Source organism: Galeopterus variegatus, unplaced genomic scaffold (assembly GCF_000696425.1).
Source record: "Galeopterus variegatus unplaced genomic scaffold, G_variegatus-3.0.2 Scaffold426, whole genome shotgun sequence".
In the NCBI taxonomy this organism is placed as follows: domain Eukaryota; kingdom Metazoa; phylum Chordata; class Mammalia; order Dermoptera; family Cynocephalidae; genus Galeopterus; species Galeopterus variegatus.
Window position 1 is genome coordinate 258,088 of NW_007726537.1, and position 17,495 is coordinate 275,582.

The following is a 17,495-nucleotide window of genomic DNA, read 5'->3' on the forward strand; positions in this document are numbered from 1 at the left end:
TTAAGGCTTGGGCCTGATGACTGGCATAGTGTCATTTATGCTGTATTCTATTTGTCAAGGAGCCACAGAGTCCAGATTCAAGGGGAGGGACACAGACTTCCACCTTTCTTTTTCTTTTTCCTTTTTGTCTTTTTTTTCGTGTCCAGCAACGGATCGCAACCCTCAGTGTCGCGCCCCTACCGGACCGGGACCGGCAACGGGATCGCAACCCTCGGTGTTGCACCCACCCCTCGCTCAGCCAGTGAGCGGGAACTGGTCTGTATGTGGGATCCGAACCCTCGGCGGGAGTGCCGTCACACTCCCAAGCAGCGCACTGTAGCAGTGCGCCACCGGGCCGGCCCAAGACTTCCACCTTTCAATGGGAGTAAGGTCAAAGAATTTGGACTGCACTTTAGAACACATCCTCATGACAGATGGCATGTCACTCCCCTTCTAGGTTCATCTCAGATAAGACCAAAGTGGAATTTAGTCTAGTGGGGAAGTCAGACCATAATCAAACACCCAAATAAATCCCAAATTCTGTCATCATTCAAATAAATGTCATTTTAGCTATGACAGGTGCTAAAAAAGTGAGGAATGAGAGTAATCTAAAAGGAGATTTAGCCCAGTCTGAGATAAGCTTCTGTGAAAGGGAAAGCTGCTGTGAGGAAGTGATGTTTGAGATGAAACCTAGTAAGATACCTAGGAGGCACTTAGCAAAGGAGATAAGGGTAGGTGAGTGGGAAAGGATTCTAGAAAGAGGGAACTGTATATGCAAAGTCCCTAGAGCAAAAGGGGTGGGCAGAGTGTAATAACTAAAAGGCTAGTATGGCAGTAAAGAAAAAGGTTTATAGGGCAAGAGGGGGCTTGGGCATGGATGGAGGCCAGGAACTTTGCAGAGCCTTGCTAAACATGGTAGGCCATGCTAAGGACTTTGAAGATTTTTATTCTAGGAGCAAAAGAAAGCTACTGAAATATTTAAGAGGGTGGCAGTTGCAGTGAGATGTATAGATTGGAGGAGGCCTGGTGTAGATGCACAGAGACTACTTACAAGGCTACTGCAGTGAAAGTGGATGGTAGTCTGGGGGTCAGATTGTGTCAAAGGAGATGAAGACAGTAGGTTTAAGATGTTCTGGAAGTAAAATTGATAGGACTTAACAATGGAGGGGATATGGGGAAAAAGAGCACCAAGCTGTTTTGGTTGTCTGTTGCTACAAATAACCGTGGAATGTGATGGCTTAAAACAGCAACCATTTTATTATCTGCTCACAGTTCTGCAGTCTGAGCAGGACTTGGTGGGGCAAGTCATTTCTGCTCTGTCCATTATGTGGGGTAAACACATGGCTCAGATTATATGTTTGGGTCCTCAGTTCTTGCTGTCAGCTTGGTTGCTTGGTTCTGTTCCGCATGGCTTCTCCTCATAGTCAGTGTAGTTGTCTCAGGGTAGTTGGACTTACATGGTGGCTGGCTTCCCTGCCAGTGCAAAAATGGAAGCTGCCAATTTGCCACATTCTATTGGTTAAAGAAGATCCAAAGCCAGTTCAGATTAGAAAGGAGACTATACAAGGGCATGAATAGTAGGTGTGGTCCACTGGAGGACACCAAATTAAGCCTACCACACGAAGTCTCCTGGTTTCTCACTTTTGTACTTGGATGGATGGTAGTGCTGTTCTGGAAATGGGAGCACTGGAGGAGTGTTGCTTCCATGCTCCTCTATGAAGAAAAAATCACTCATCTCTACAGGAAGGATGATTATATTTGAAGTCTCTCTTCCTCAGAGATGCTTTCACTGATCCCTCAGACTGGGTTAAATCCCATTGTTATAAATTTCTGTGGCCCCCTCAGTCCCCTTCTGAAATTCATCCCACTGGGGAACATTGTCTGAAGCCTGGCTTCCCCACTAGTTGTGAGCTCCAGGAACCTTGGTGCCGGCTCTCACTTGTTCCCCAACCCCTATCCCAAAAGCTCAGCCCTCCAGGCACAGAGTAAGTTCTCAATCTTTGCTGAATTGAATGTCATCTCACTTTTTTTTCAAATGCGAAATATGACCAGTTAGGCTCATGTAAGTACCATGTACTGTATTATTAAACTGAGATTTTCCTAAATATGGGCTGCTGGGAACAAAGCCAGCAAGGAAGTGGGATAACACCTGATTTTCTGATGCTAAGTACGGTTCCAATCTGTAGATTGGCTGTGATATGCTGCAGCTGCTGTTATCTGACAGGAAATACGGAATCAACGATGCCAGCAACACTACCCACTATTTTTTTTTTCCTTTTTGTCCTTTTTCGTGACCGGTAATGGGATCACAACCCTCGGTGTCGCGCCCACACCGCCTCAACCAGTGAGTGGACCGGTCTCTATATGGGATCCGAACCCTCGGCGGGAGCGCCGCCGTGCTCCCAAGCGCCGCACTCTACCGAGTGCACCACCGGGCCGGCCCACCCCACTATTTTAAACACAAATAACTGCACTGATGGATGAGGGAAGACAGGAGCAGAGGTCTATGGTTTCTGCAGTCTGAAGGAGCTCCAAGGGAGTCAAGCAATGTGCAGTGCCCAAGGATGCCACTGGCAAAGGTTAAAGAACAAAGGAAAAACAAAGCCATTCTTTTTATATAAAATTGTTTAATGTTTTTCTTTGTTAAAATACACTCAGTCCAGATGCAATGGATCATGTGACCAGGTTTTTCAGGATTCTTACTCCACCAGAAGCTGATTCCATCTGTGTCGTCCCTGGCTCTGGTCACAGAACATTCACAAGTTTAACTCCAAATAGAGTGTGATGCAGAGGATGTAATCAGTGTCTAACACGTGGGTAGATAGTTACTGGGTGGTCACTGCACGAGGTATCAACAATGCAGGCTCAAAGTAAGATGTATACTAACTTGGCTCTTTCCAAACATATATTAGGACACTAAACTACACCTTAAATGAGTCCAAAATAAATACAAATTAAGTGCTAGCTCCTGTGAGGAGCAGTGCATGCAGACAATGAACTTGAATGTGTGGCTTGTTTAACAGAAAGCTGCTGGAATCCCAGCAGCGCCTCCTCACAAAGCCAGTCCTGACTGTGAGGGTGAAAATGAGAGTAACACACAGCGTGGCCAGGCTGCTGGATCCCATGTTGCAGTGGGGTTTGGAGTTCACTGTGATTTCTAATAGTTTCCAATAGAAAGCATAGCAATGGCATTTTCTTACTGGTCACTCTCCTAAGCTGTGAGGCCTGGAGCTGATCAAAGAAGCTTAGAAGTTTTCTACCTTGAGCAGATGAACCCCAGGGTTGCTAATCTGGAGACACAGATTCCTTCAAGCTGCAGTGTTCTTCATGGTGAGAAGCATTTCCATCCTCCCCTCTTCACTGCTGATCATGCCGTGCAGAGAGCACATTCATCTGAATGAGAGCTTCCGTTTCTCCTTGAGCTTCAAGCCCTATTTCTTAGCCACATCCCATCACACATGTCTCCAGTCTGCAGCAGTGCTCCTAAAGAAGCAGTCTAGAGCTGTGTGCCAAGTTCTGACAGCCAGAATAAGCCTTTACCTAAAGAATTTTTATACTATCAGGAAATCTTCCAAAGGTTGTAGGCAAGAGGAAAAAGCTTATTTTACCACGATGCAGACAACCCATCTAAAATATAACCCAGGACATTATAGTTTAATAATATTCTGAAGAGTACCAAATAGATTAAACTATCTTTCAACCAAAAGCATATACAGTTCCCCTGAGAAAAACCAGATGTCAATGTTGTGGTCTACCGGTAATAAATACAACAGTACTGTTAGTGCTATAAAAACAGATAATCGACATGACATTTAATGGAGTTAGTATTGCCTCTATTTAGTATCATAGATAACTCATCGCTGCCATGAAATCCATAAAATGTGTGACTACACTATTCATGGGCATCTAGAGCAGGATCTTTTAACCTTTGAAGTCAGTTTCATTATGGCCCATTTTCTAGCAGAGGTTGGGGACGGGGAGAGGAGAGCTTTGATTTTTGTATGTATAGGAAAACAACCTTCCATAAGCCTGTCTGGCTCACGGGCATGTTTTACAATGTAAATTCCTTCAGTCACTCAGAGGGAGTCAAGAAGATCCCCCAAAACCAGGATAGATCTAGTTGGGTAGCAAAATCTGGCTATTTCTGGAACTGCCCCACCCCGTTATAGCTGAGTAATTGTCTCCTACCAGCCCCCAAAGCCCTTATTCTTCATCTATGAAAACATCTCCTGACTCTGTGGAATGCGCACATGTTGAACCATTCTGGACACTTCTGTCTAGATCATGGATATGCATCTGAATGAAGAGACTCTAATTTGGAAATCAATTTTAATGTAGACTCTCCTTCCAACAGGAACTTTTCTTCCAACCTGAAGAAAATATGGAGTGTAGACTAGTCACCTACTGATCCTCCCAAGTTCCGAGATTCATGATAATTTGGGCAGCTCAATCCTGGTAGCTCACCTCCACAGGAAGGCCCAGAACCACACAGCTGAGGCAAAGACTTAGCTCTTCCTTGCTTCCAGTGGGAACGGCTGCTTATCTTTGTGGAACTCTTATTTTGTGTGTGGAGAGGGCCCTGCTTCCTAAAGACCAGCAGGAAAGTTGTCCTGAATGGATGTAGGATAACCTAGAAAGGATGCAGGTTCACGGGCAGGGGGGCGGACTTTGGGGCAGGGACCGAGACATCCTTGGGAAAGATTCTGCTTTACCAATCTGGCTAGAATCACTTGAGAAATGAGGACAATCTCTCACACTTTCTATTTGATAATCAGCCTACCATCTAGCTCTGCCACTACCAGTTGTATGACCCAGGTCAACCATTCACCTTCTCAGGGCCAATGTTCTCATTCATAAAAACAGATAATAAATCTACTTCATAGAGTTGTGAGGAGGCTTAAGAAAATACTGTGAGAGCCCCTGTTTTATAGGGGGCACTCAATAAATGTTGAATGAATGAAAAATGTCTTATATCACAAACTGTAGGGCACTGGGTTGAACAAAGTGACTGCTGGGGCCAACACTGGAGCCCCCCTAGAGGATTCTTTCTCTCTCTCTCAGCTTGAGCAAGTGACTTGACTGGCTGGCAATGCCTCCTCACGGGTCTGAACACTGTACCTCTGTGGGGTGTAGGGACTCAGCACAAGGGTGATGATTCCATTTGGTGATACCAAGGGGAAATGACAAAAAGAACCTTCTCTGGGTTCTATGATGGACTTGGGAACCTGCACTGAGGAGCTGAGAGACTCAGTCTCACATTTTGCCTTCACCCCAGCCCCTGCTTCCTGCTGCTGAGCTGTCCACTAAACTGTTTCACAGCTCAATAGTTTTTAATTTTGTACCCTCTAGAAGAGAAAGGGTTAAAGAAATAAACCTCAAGTCAGGCAGTTTGCTAATGCTACTAACTGAACAGAGACTGGAATAATAGAAAACTATTGACTACAATAGTTTAAATTCTCCATATTCTCCTTAGTAAATGGAAAGTTGAGTAGGAACATGTTACAAAGGCTGAATCTCTAATGAAGGAAGAGGTATAATTCTTGGTGGACACTGTAAGTAATTAATATTAAGATGCTTTGGCTAAGCCTAGGAACACCTCGGTTTTGGGACCTCACTGAAGAAGAGAGAAGGAAGAAAAAATGGATCTGCTCTGGAACGTCCTGAACTACATTCACAGAGGCAGGGTAGGCATGGAGCAAGGGACTGGATCAAATGCTTTGCCATTAATTTAACTTAGATGAGTCAGTCCCCAAGGAGGATTCTGTGATGACAAGTCTGGCTCCATGCTCAAACTCCTTCAAATCTGCCCAACAAACAAAGTTAGCAAATAGTAAAATGTTCATCATTTCCTAAGTTTGTATTATAAAATGGAATTAGGAGCATAAATAGTAACAAGTAACAAAACCCCAACCCTGCATAGGACCATCATCCTCTCAGCCACCTCTGCGCAGACCAATAAGTTTGGAAAGTTTTTCACAGTTTTCAAGTTTCAGTGACTCTGCTTTCTGTTTCAATCGTTCATCTCTGTATAATCCTGCCAAATTTGTCAACTCTGACTCTGAAAGATAAAAGAGGGAACCAGTTCATCAAGAGAGTTGAATGAACTCCTTTGTTTCATTTCAATATTTCTGGAATCAAAGCTCATTTTACTTTATTTAATACTTTTTCTTTCAGTTAAATTTAAGAAACATTTACTCATTTATTCAAAAAACACATATTAGGCACTACATCAGGTGCTGAGGATTAAAGGACACCTATGAGCCTACAGTCCTACAGTATCTGTGCTCTGTTGTAAAGGCATTGGACTCAGTTCTTATCAATAAAGCATTTGGCACTAGACTTAGGAAACCTGCACATGTGCAGTAAGAGGAGACTCTTTCACAGCCTTCCTACCAATGGTATACAGATGGTAGTTGGGAGGGAACAGAGTCCAATAACTTGTTCCTGTCATCTGAAACAAGGACAGCTGCTTCATTCTTTCCCCTGCGTTGCTGGATCATAACTCGCACATGCTGACACAGAGCCTACCTCTGCTGGGTATGCTTCTACAGAAGGCCAGGTTGTTGGTGGTTTTCTTCAGGCTGTCACTACATGTGGGCTCCTCAACTCAAAGGCCAAAGGCAGCTGGGCTCTTTTAAAAGTGAAATCATCTGGATCCAGTGACCTTTGTCTCCTTGACTAAATGAATTTTATTTTCTGTTCATGGTGGAGAAGGCCATTCTATTTTTAACAAGAATATAATATCTGCTGTGTTTACCAACTCAACAGATCTGGCTGCCTTGATATTTTATTCTTTTGTAGGTTTCAGAGACATTCTTAGGAAGGCCTGAAAAGCGCCCTCAGAGATGTGTTGCATATTAACAGGATGGCGTGTTGGATTGGGTGTGTGGCTTCCGAAAGCTCTGAGAGCAGACAGCCACTCAATGTTTAAAGAACCATACTTGTGAAAATGCTATTTTAATCATTTTGAAATATTCTTATCCATCTTTAATCATCTTGCTGACAGGTTTTGTTTTTCTTGGTAGAACAAGAGGCACTTGTCTGATTAATCAGCAAACTGCCTGGAAACAGGAATTAATATTTATCCAGGGGGAACAATGGGTATTGCTTTCTGAATAAGTTTCTATACACAAAACATTCTGGCATTTCTGTTCACAATGATTCTATTTACACCAAGTAAGGCCCAAAGTGCTGATTAAGTGCGGAACGCCAGAGTGAGGGGTGGATATGCATGAAAACCCTCTCTCTACAATGGGGGCTGCAGAGCTCGGGCTCAAGCCCAGCAGTTGCTTGGCAAACAGTGGGTCTTCCAGGCCTGAGAACAATGTGCTCTCACCCCTTGGCAAGGGTGCCTGCAGCGCCTGCTAGCCAGAACTTGCCTTGGCACAGTCACCCTTGCAGGTGATGGGCTTCATGGAGGATCACGTGCTGCACCCAAATAAAAGCTCTCTGCTCCTGCGTCCTGCCCAAAGCTCAGCACTAACTCCATTTCTCGGGCTTCTTTGGCATGTGGAAACCTGTTTAGAAGGCTTCCATGAAATCAATCTATGCCTTTGGTCCAGTTACACCAGTATATGGAACAAATTCTGTGGTTTTGCTTTTCCTTGAAATGATTTCCTTAGGTTTTTTGTTTCCTGAGCTTTTCTTAATGCTTCATTCCTTGAAATCTCAATCCAGAAAACATTAAGGTCTAGGGATTAATATTTTCTACATTAAAGACCACTAAACATGCTAATGGAAGATAATTGCATATATATGAATGCTTTTCTCAAAACATCACATCGCTTTTCATAAAGCTCATTGAAACCAGGTCAGAGACCCCTGCTCTAGAGCAATGACCTTGCCCAGGTCTGTTTCAAGGAACTATGTCCCACACCGCCACTATCATGCTTAGAGGAACTTCTCTCCAAACTGCTAGAGGGTGCTTTTGCACTTCAGTGATCAAAGGATCAACTCAACATGCTACTTTCGACAAGTTCTGCTAATGTTCAATAACTTCTAAGTAACAAAAAAAAAAAAAAAAAAAAATCTTTGGGAAGGGCAAGATCCAGAGAACATCTTTTCTTTTTAGCAAAATGTTCCCAATGATCTGAATGCCAGTGTAACAGATGCACAGAGCACTGGGCTTTAAAGATAAACTGACTCAGGCAAATTGCCAAGAGAATCCCACAGCCTCTCCCAAGAACACTCTTCACAAGAGCCCAGATCAGAGTCCTGACAGTTGGAAGACCCCAACAGATCCCAACTACCCTCATGATCCAGCCCCATGAGACAGTGCTGCATCCAGTCTACAGTGTAAAGCCAAGCAAAGCCTGGACTCCATCAGGAATCAGCACTTACTAAGTGCCAGACGCTGTGCTAAGACTTATGCCCATACCATCTTTTATTATCCGTATGACTTCTCTAGGGGGAAGTTAATTCTATCCCCATTTCAAGGCCTAAGCATCTACCCACTCTTCTACCCTGCTCAAGGAGATGGAAAGAAGTGCTCCTATACCAGACAGGCCTAGGATCTCAGCTCAGCTCAGCTAGGCCAGGAGGCAGCTCCCGCCTGTTACTTTTGTCCAGCCCAGTGGCAAGACCACTTCCCCTGGCATCAGGTTATTATTCAGATGCAGCTGTGAAGGAGTAAACAAGGCAATTAGTGTTTATAGTGAAGGACTACTTATAAAAGTTCACCCAGATTAAGCATTCTAAGGAAGAGTGGAGAAAAGAAATGAACAAAAGATTGAAAAAGACAATGGCTAACTTTGCTAAAAAGAGTGTCCATTAGGTATTCTGCCAAGAGTGAACTTTGTTCTCAAGTGGGTTTATTTTTACAACCTCCAAGTGCTAAATTTAACCTTGTTGGCTGCACTTGCTGCTGGATTTGGAGGGCAAATGCTGCTTGTTCTCATATGGCACTTGGGTCATGTGGAGGCTTCTCACAGCCACTGTACTTCAATGCCAAAAATAGAGTTTTAAGGGGCGTGTGCTGATAACCCCCGCTTAGAACTTGTGGGTACATGCATCATACTTACTGGATTTTCATTTGCACCTGGAGAGTACTAAAGCTCTGAAACGAGGCCTCATGGGGATGGGAACAAATGCTTAGAAGCCACCTTCAGTGCAATCCTCACCATGAGCTCTTTGCATAGTTCCAGCATCTTACTGCCACACAGGAGGACGTGTGTGTGTGTGTGTGTGTGTGTGTGTGTGTTTGAAGAATGTGAAATGCAAATTTTTATCTAGTTCTTGTGGAAAAGAAATAAATTAAAAATTTCTGGGCCGGCCCGGTGGTGCACTGGAGAGTGTGCTGCTTGGGAGCGTGGCAGCGCTCCCGCTGAGGGTTCGGATCCCATGTGGAGACCGGTTGCCGCTCACTGGCTGAGCGCGGTGCGGGCGCAACACTGAGGGTTGCGATCCCGTTGCCAGTCAGTAAAAAAGACAAAAAAAAGGAAAAAAAAAAAAAAAACAAAAAAAACTTACTAGGGCACAGAACAATGGTGACTTTTAGAATATATACTGTGGTTTTTACCACGTGTATATTGCCTTTTAGTCTAAGGCCTTTAATCTTGCTCCTAATTCTTCCCTGATTTTTGAAACTTGTAAAACCTAGTTTAACAATGGGATAGTGTACTTTCTGACCCCTCCATTTTTTCAGTAAAAACCAACTTCCTCTTCCTGTTTAATCACCCACCTCTGATATCCCAGAGTCATTGTTCACTGACCTCCTAATGTACCTTGAGAGTGAAGCTGGACTTTGCCCCACAGGACAAGAGGGCAAAGACAAGGTCCTTAAGGATTAGGGTTAGGTTTAGGACATTGACCTTATTCTGTTATTCATAATCCTCAGCATTTTCATTGTTTTACAGTCCTGAGAATCCTCTCTTCAAAAGACATTTGTTGAGCATCTGTTCTCAAGCAAGGATTATGCCAGGAGCCTGGAATAATATTAGTAGGACATGGTTCTTGTCCTCAGAGAGCCCCCGGTCCCACAGGAGAGACTGACACGTACCTGTGGAACACTAACACTGTGTGATCAGCACCATGTTAGCAGCATGAACAAAGTGTTTTAAGAACATAGAGGAAGGAGAGACTAACTTGGGGGTGGGGTTGGGAGTGCATGATGGGTCAGAGAGGGCTTAGCAGCACTGTGACCAAAGAGCTAATTTTATCAGAAACACTGTTCGATGTTTAATGATACCCAGTAATAAGGTTTAGAAACATGGTTAGTTTTTTTTTTTGGAAGCTGGACAGTACAGGGATATGAATGATTTTTAAAAATTAATCAAAGCCAAGTTTTATAAGATGGACAGTTCCTGATGGTGTGTGTGTGAGGCATTCAAGTAGGATAAAAAGTGGAGCTGTTGGCTGAGAGACAGGGATACCCCCACTGCCAGGACTCCTTGGTAACAGTCACTGGAGTTGTAAGCCAACTGTCATCCCCACTGTCTCCAGAGAGGAAAATAGAGTGGAAGGCCTGCTCTTACCCACCCCTAATGAAGGGGCAGACCCGAGGGTCACTTTTGTTTTGTGCGGTCACAGCTGACTGGAGGTGAGGGTAGGGGACACCTGACTCAATACTAGCTACCTCTAAACCTTTTGTCCAGCTCAAAAAGTTAGGATGACTCAATCAGATTTCTCTCTGGGGAATGTGGAATTGGGAAACTGTAGACAAAACCATCCAGAACAGAGAACTTAAAGAGGAGGCTTGTGACACAGAAGGGGACTAATAACAGGTGGGTTTGGGGAATTTGGAAGAGTGACAAGGACCACCACAATAAACCATGGCAAAACAAGATGATGAAGAAGGAAAGCTTGAAGAACAAAAGGAGGCAGCTGGCACAGAGAGGGAGCGAGAGACCAGAGAGACAGGCAACTGGCACTGCCTAAGTTCCTAAGATTTCCAAGTCTTGGCCACATGTATCCTGTCAATAAGCTCCCCAACCCCCCTTTTTCTTATAGTATCCTGAACGGGCCTCTGTCCTCTGTCTCTGTTCATATAAACAGGTGTAACCCAAACAAGGACAGAGAAGGGATCAGGAAGCGGGGGATGCCTTGTGCTGGGAATCATGGCCACCGGTCAAAGGCCCTTTGACAGCATCTTACTTTGTTGTTTCTCCTTCCAACAACTCGTCTGGATGTAATCAATGTAATCCTTCTCTATTGTCTTCTCCAGCTCACGTAGAGAAGCTCCTCTGTAGGCCTTGTCGAAGTTTTTATCCACAAAGTAAGGCACCTGCAGGTTCTGGGTTTCTCTAGAAATAGTATAGCCCAAGGTCCTGAAACAAAGGGAGAGAGAGGCTCAGTTGAGCTTGTAATATTTGGCAATACCACTCTTAGCACTGGCCTCACAGATATCATTATCACAATCACTGCTTCACAGGGCAAATGCAGATATCATTTTGTAATACACGCAACACTTACGATTTCCCTAGCAAAGTAGTAAGTATAATAGCATCATTGTCGATATTACACGAGCATGTTCATATTGTGAATTCAGCTTCAGAATACATAGTTTATTCTCTTAAAGGATTCACCTCTCTTATACGGCTTTCTATGCTAAAAGTAAAATGTTGATGCATAAAAAAACTATTTGTATATCATGTGGGACCTAGCATGGTAACTCACAGAGTAGGCTCTTTTAAGTGCTGGTTGAATGAACCTATTAATGTTACAGCAAACTATTTACAAAAAACCAGATAGCTATGGGCCAGCCTGTGGCTCACTCAGGAGAGTGCGGTGCTGATAACACCAAGGCCACGGGTTCAGATCCTATATAGGGATGGCCGGTTAGCTCGCTGGCTGAGCGTGGTGCTGACAACACCAAGACAAGGGTTAAGATCCCCTTACCGGTCATCTTTAAAAAAAAAAACAAACAATAAAACAGATAGCTAGCACCAACCTAGGAAACCATTTTTAGGACATGATAAAAAGTACTTTACACATAGTTGCTAAGTGAGAACTGCAAAAAACTCAGACAAAATATTTCAGTGATGATTTGGGGCTAACTCTCTATGGGTCCCAGACATCCAATGGTATCTGATGCTCAGAAATATTAAGAGGTCTGGGTTGACTAAATTCTAACCATGAGAAAGTACAGAAGGGGGCTCAAATTTAAGTTACAATAATGTGACAGCAAAATTTAAGCTGATTTTGTTCAAACTGGACATATTCCATCTTAAAAGAGCCATATTTGGCCTTTCCCTGGCTCTCTACTTTGATCTTTTTATTTAAGGATTTTGCCAAAGGGGCCGAGCCCGTGGCACACTCGGGAGAGTGCGGCGCTGGGAGCGCAGTAGTGCTCCTGCCGCGGGTTCGGGTCCTATATAAGGATGGCCGGTGCACTAAAAAAAAAAAAAAAAAAAGGATTTTGCCAAAGGTCTGAGAGCTCAGGCCATGACTACTCTCCCCTTACTCTGGAACAGGGCTAGCAGAACAGGTCCCTCTCGCCCCACTGGCCTGACAAGAAAGGAGGTCAAAGTACCATACGGAAAAACATGGGAGGCTGGGAAATACAGGGATATCAGGCCAGTGTGACCTGACAGCAACAACCTCTCTCTGAGTCTCAGCTTTGCTCTCTGCAAAAGGAAGATATTGACTAGAATGATAGTCTTCTATTTACTGGGATCACCAATAAAGACCCTTTCTGCTATGCATTGCCCATAGATTCCACTTTTTAAAGGGTTTTGTCCACTAAACTATAAAATGACTAATAACTCATTATTCATTATTAATAGAAAAATAATTAATCCAGTGAATCTCCAACTTTAGTTTGAACCAGTAGTATCTGAAGAACTTGTTAAAATCAGATTGCTGCTCCCTACCCCCAGAGTTTCTGATTCAATAGATATAAAGTGGGACCCAAGAATTTGCATTTCTAACATGTTGCCAGTTGATGCTGATGATGCTGGTCTAGAGACCAAACTTCGAAAACTGAATCAATTGAAATAACTAATTGAATAAATAAAAAAATTCCTATCAGAGTTTATAATCTGTATGCAATAACAAGCATTACAACGAAGTCCGTATTTTCAGCAAAAGCAAAGAAATATGATACTATCGTTTGACAATATAGCCTTATCATAAACAAATGTCTCCTTCTTGTAATTTTTAAAACTGAAAATAATCAGGCTGGGCAGTTAGCACAGTTGGTTAGAGGGTGCTGTTATAACACCAAGGTCAAGGGTTCAGATGCTTGTACTGGCCAGCCGCTAAAAAAAAAAAAAAAAAAAAAATAAAAAAAATTTGACAATATAGCCTTATCATAAACAAATGTCTCCTTCTTGTAATTTTTAAAACTGAAAATAATCAGGCTGGGCAGTTAGCACAGTTGGTTAGAGGGTGCTGTTATAACACCAAGGTCAAGGGTTCAGATGCTTGTACTGGCCAGCCGCTAAAAAAAAAAAAAAAAAAAAAAATTGAAAATAATCATTGGATCCCACTTACTTTGCTTCCAGACCCACAGGTGTCCAGCAATCCTATCACAAGCTCAATAGGGTCCTTTCTAATTCTACCATGGTGTGGTAAGGATTTAATCTGAACCTCAAATTATTCTATTGATCCTTCAGAAACTAGTTACTGCTGTTCTGCAACTGACCAGATGATGTCACTGTAGAACAAAACAATCCATTTCCTGAGGCACACAGGAGACTGCCTGTTATATTTTTGAGTCTCTGCACTATTACTACCCACATGTTCCTTTAAACATAAAATCAGTGTTTTCTACAATGAAAGGTGAAATGAAATATTAGTAATGTATCAGCAAAACCTTCAAGTTTTCTACCCTCCAGATTGTTATTAAGAAAGATTTATACATATTTAACTTACGATTTATAGAATAGACTATATGGGGGATTAGCAGCTAGCAGCTGAGTAACGACAGATACAATCACAATCACAAGAACTGGAAGTAACTGAATAAATGCAGAATATGTAGTCTGAAAAAGAAAAAATATTCGATGTAAGTGTTCTTCATCAATATAAAGCTTACTGAAAATAGGACAGTCTTCCCAAAGAAAACAGAAATTACCAATGCACTGCACAGGAGGTTTCACAAAGCCCAAAGATTTTCTGGGAACGCTGTTCTTTCAGCTGAGAAATATCAAACGACCCCTATTCTCTCTGCTGAGAAGGCTGAAGGAGGCCCACCTACAACCTGGATTGATATCCAGTAATCCTCCTGCAGCCCCCTTTTCTAAGACCAATGAAGCAGACACTTCTATGTCTGCCCACACCGTGACCCTCACAGGGGTGGGGATCTAGGAACCATGTTAGTATGATGTGACTCTATTGCCTTGGCCATAACTAATTGGCCTTGGGGGACATCCAACTCTAGCAGGGATGATTACATTCTTCCTCCTAGGAATTTGGGGTTGAGATTCATCACCCTTTACCTCTAGGCCATCACTTGAAGAAAGGACACATACTCTCAGGCACTGTGTACTAGCCATTTGCAAGGGGAAGCAGAATAAGCCAGGATGCTCAGAGAGAACTAAACAGAGGCAAAGGGTGGTGAGAACACTAGAGACAATCTGGCCTCACAGAGTCATGAACAGCACAGCTGCCCGGGGGCCTGACAGTACCCCAGTTCCTGGTTCCTGTCTGTCAGGAGGTTCAGCTATTTCTCTTGCCCTTGAATTTCATGAGACTCCCTTTGTCCCTTAACTTAAATCCCCTTTAGTTCTGAATATTTTGAAGGGGGTTCCTATTTTCTGCAGTCAAGAAAATCTTGATCAAGACAGCCCCACAGGGGAATTGAGATCCTGGAAGAGCCACCCAAGAATAGGCAGGGGGACAGGGTTATCATTCTGGCCTTTTTGGGCCAACTATCCACTCTTCTTACAATTGCCTCTGTTTTCCTATAGCACATTTCAGCAACATATCTCAAGTTCAACTTCTAAAACTTGATCATACACCATAAAGGTAGGCTCAATACAACTGTTTACAAGCAGCAGCTCTCTACTCCTCCCTAGGCACCTGAGGTTTATCTTCTTCCTCTTCTTTCCGTGTTTGTGTCCTTTCATGTCGGTGCCGCCGGCGGTAATAGTGAGTGTCATCTGACACATTTGAAAACATATGAATATTTCCTGGAAAAGAAAAAAAACCCCAAATACTTAGGATGCAATATGGCAAACACTCCGTCCTTGCCTTTTTCAAGGTCCTTGCTCCCCCTAGGTTGAGGACAGAGTATTAGCCTATTTTACTAAGTAGAAAAACAAGACAGTAGTTAAGCCAAGTGAAAGCTGGAGAAGGAAATTACTTAGCTCTCCTGACTTCATTTAAATAGTCCTTTGTAACTACTGAGTGAGACAACCCTGAAAGGCTAGAAGAGAGAGCATTTGGTCCATAAATCCTATCTGGAATGCTCATGTCTGCTTCCATGCTCAATATCAGATTGTGTCACTGGTATCTTTAATGGCAACTCATAAAATTCATAAAATTTACTAGGCTGGTTAGCTCAGTCAGTTATGATAACATCAAGATATGGGGCTTGAGCCCTGTACCAGCCAGCCAGAAAAAAAAAACATTAATTTACTCCTTGGGCATTAAGTTATCCCAACTTCCAACTCTCTGGGGGGGTACTTAGAAAAGTACTGGACAACTTTTATCTTTATAACTGCTATTTTGCACTAATGATAATAATAATAGGCATTTTGCTACTTATTTATAAAGCACTTAAAAATATCTAATCCTCACAGCAACCCTGTAAAGTAGGTATTATCATCAGCCCTATTTTTCAGGTGAAGAAACAGGCTCAGAGAGTCTAAATGACTTAGTCAAAATCATACACAGCTAGAAGATGAAGACTTGCCTCAAACTCCTGTTCAACTGATTCAAACTCTAGTTGTTTTCACCATACAACTGCCCCTCTATTCAGATCTTCAAACAGGAGCTTGCTAAGAGCCATAAATAAAGAAATATTTTTAAGAACAATAATTTGGGGATACTAACCTGTAGGAAAATGTCCTCCAAAGAAGACATTGAACAGCTCTTCTGGAGTGATGTCAGCTTCAAAGTCCCTGTAATAATTGTAAGGTCTGGCTTGAGGGGCAGTGAAAGTCACCTGTTCATCCCCGTATTCATCATAGCGGAGTCTCTTGTCAGGATTGCTCAGGACTGCAAAGGCATTTCCTATTGCTGCAACCAACAAAAAGAAGCACATGAGCACACAGTCTTTGCTGTAGCTGAGTGTGATCCCAACAGCAGCAACAAAGAACCCAGAGTTGATCGGTACTGGACAACTTCACAGGAACCCAAGGAGAGATGATTGGCCTGGAAAGTTCCCCAAAGTTCTTTCCCTTGAGATTTCCCATGATCTAGTTTGATAAGGCAGAAATGACAACATTGGAATCAGACAAACTAAGAATTATCGCTGAAGTGGGAGTTAAGTCCTAACCAACAGTCCTTGAGTTATGCCTGCTGTCCTAGACGTTAAGACCCCCAGTCCCCCAGCTCAGGTTGCCAATCACACGACCCAGACATGTTGAGGAAAAGCCCTCCAGCTAGCCAGCACTCTCATTCATCAAAAATGTGTTTTATTTCACTTAAAAGCAATAGTTGATGGTTATAAACAGTTCACACTTAGGTAGTGGTATTCTAAGTCAGAAACAATCTCCTAAATAAAATAATCAGTTAAAAAACACCCCTCCGGCTTGGCAAAAAGCAAAGTCCTCATCACAGTCTTATTTCAGCATACTTTAGAAAACGTTCTTTTCAAATTAAGAAATGTGGGCTGGCTAGTTAATTCACTTGGGAGAGCATGGTCCTGAGAACACCAAGGTCAAGGGTTCAGATCTCTTTACTGGCTAGCCACCAAAGGGGAAAAAAAAAGCGAAATTAAGAAATGTATCTCTAGTGTCTCAATGAGGGATCAAAGACTAAATAAATTGCATATGTTTACCATCACTTCTCCTCTCTATGTAGAAATGTACAAACTTTGCCCAATTTCATTTAAATATACAATCAGTACCACCAATCAATAGAAATTTCAAAAAAAAATTTTAAAGACATCCCCATCCCCTACCTGTAATTCAGTCAACACTGTCAGCGACAGAAAGAGAGCATTTTGTTACGATTCTTCTTCTACCTAGGTAATTTTAAAAAATGTTTACAGCAATAAAACAGCTAAGCAAAAAACCAAGCAAACCTAAACAGAGTTGTTTAAACATTCACATTCTTTGAAATCTAGCAGATTTCCCAAAGAAATGGCATTAGTCTGTGAGAAACCTTACATGAAGGTGTAAAGAGAATGTGGGTTATCTATTTGTTTTCTTGGAGATATTGTGGGGAGGACTAGATTCACAACGGCAAATCAACAAACGTAGACTGTTCTCTGAGGTAATAGTTGACTTCTAAAAATTTCTCAGATCTATCATTTTTTTTTCTTTTTCTTTTGAGAAATGTCAAATTGTGGGGAGGACTAGATTCACAACGGCAAATCAACAAACGTAGACTGTTCTCTGAGGTAATGGTTGACTTCTAAAAATTTCTCAGATCTATCATTTTTTTTTCTTTTTCTTTTGAGAAATGTC

The 17,495-nt window shown here is 42.6% G+C and overlaps 1 protein-coding gene across 1 annotated transcript in view; it reads right to left on the minus strand.

Annotated features, from left to right (window-relative positions):
- Positions 1 to 2,586: 2,586 nt before the first annotated feature.
- Positions 2,587 to 17,495, minus strand: part of DNAJC18 (DnaJ (Hsp40) homolog, subfamily C, member 18) — a 25,235-nt gene continuing 10,326 nt past the window's right edge. Inside the window, exons 4-8 of the mRNA XM_008568626.1 lie at positions 15,916 to 16,101; positions 14,941 to 15,050; positions 13,792 to 13,901; positions 11,071 to 11,243; positions 2,587 to 6,037 (exon numbers count right to left, since the gene is read on the minus strand). Of these exons, the coding sequence (XP_008566848.1) occupies positions 5,913 to 6,037; positions 11,071 to 11,243; positions 13,792 to 13,901; positions 14,941 to 15,050; positions 15,916 to 16,101 (704 nt within the window). The 3' untranslated portion in view covers positions 2,587 to 5,912. The remainder of the gene's footprint in view (positions 6,038 to 11,070; positions 11,244 to 13,791; positions 13,902 to 14,940; positions 15,051 to 15,915; positions 16,102 to 17,495) is intronic.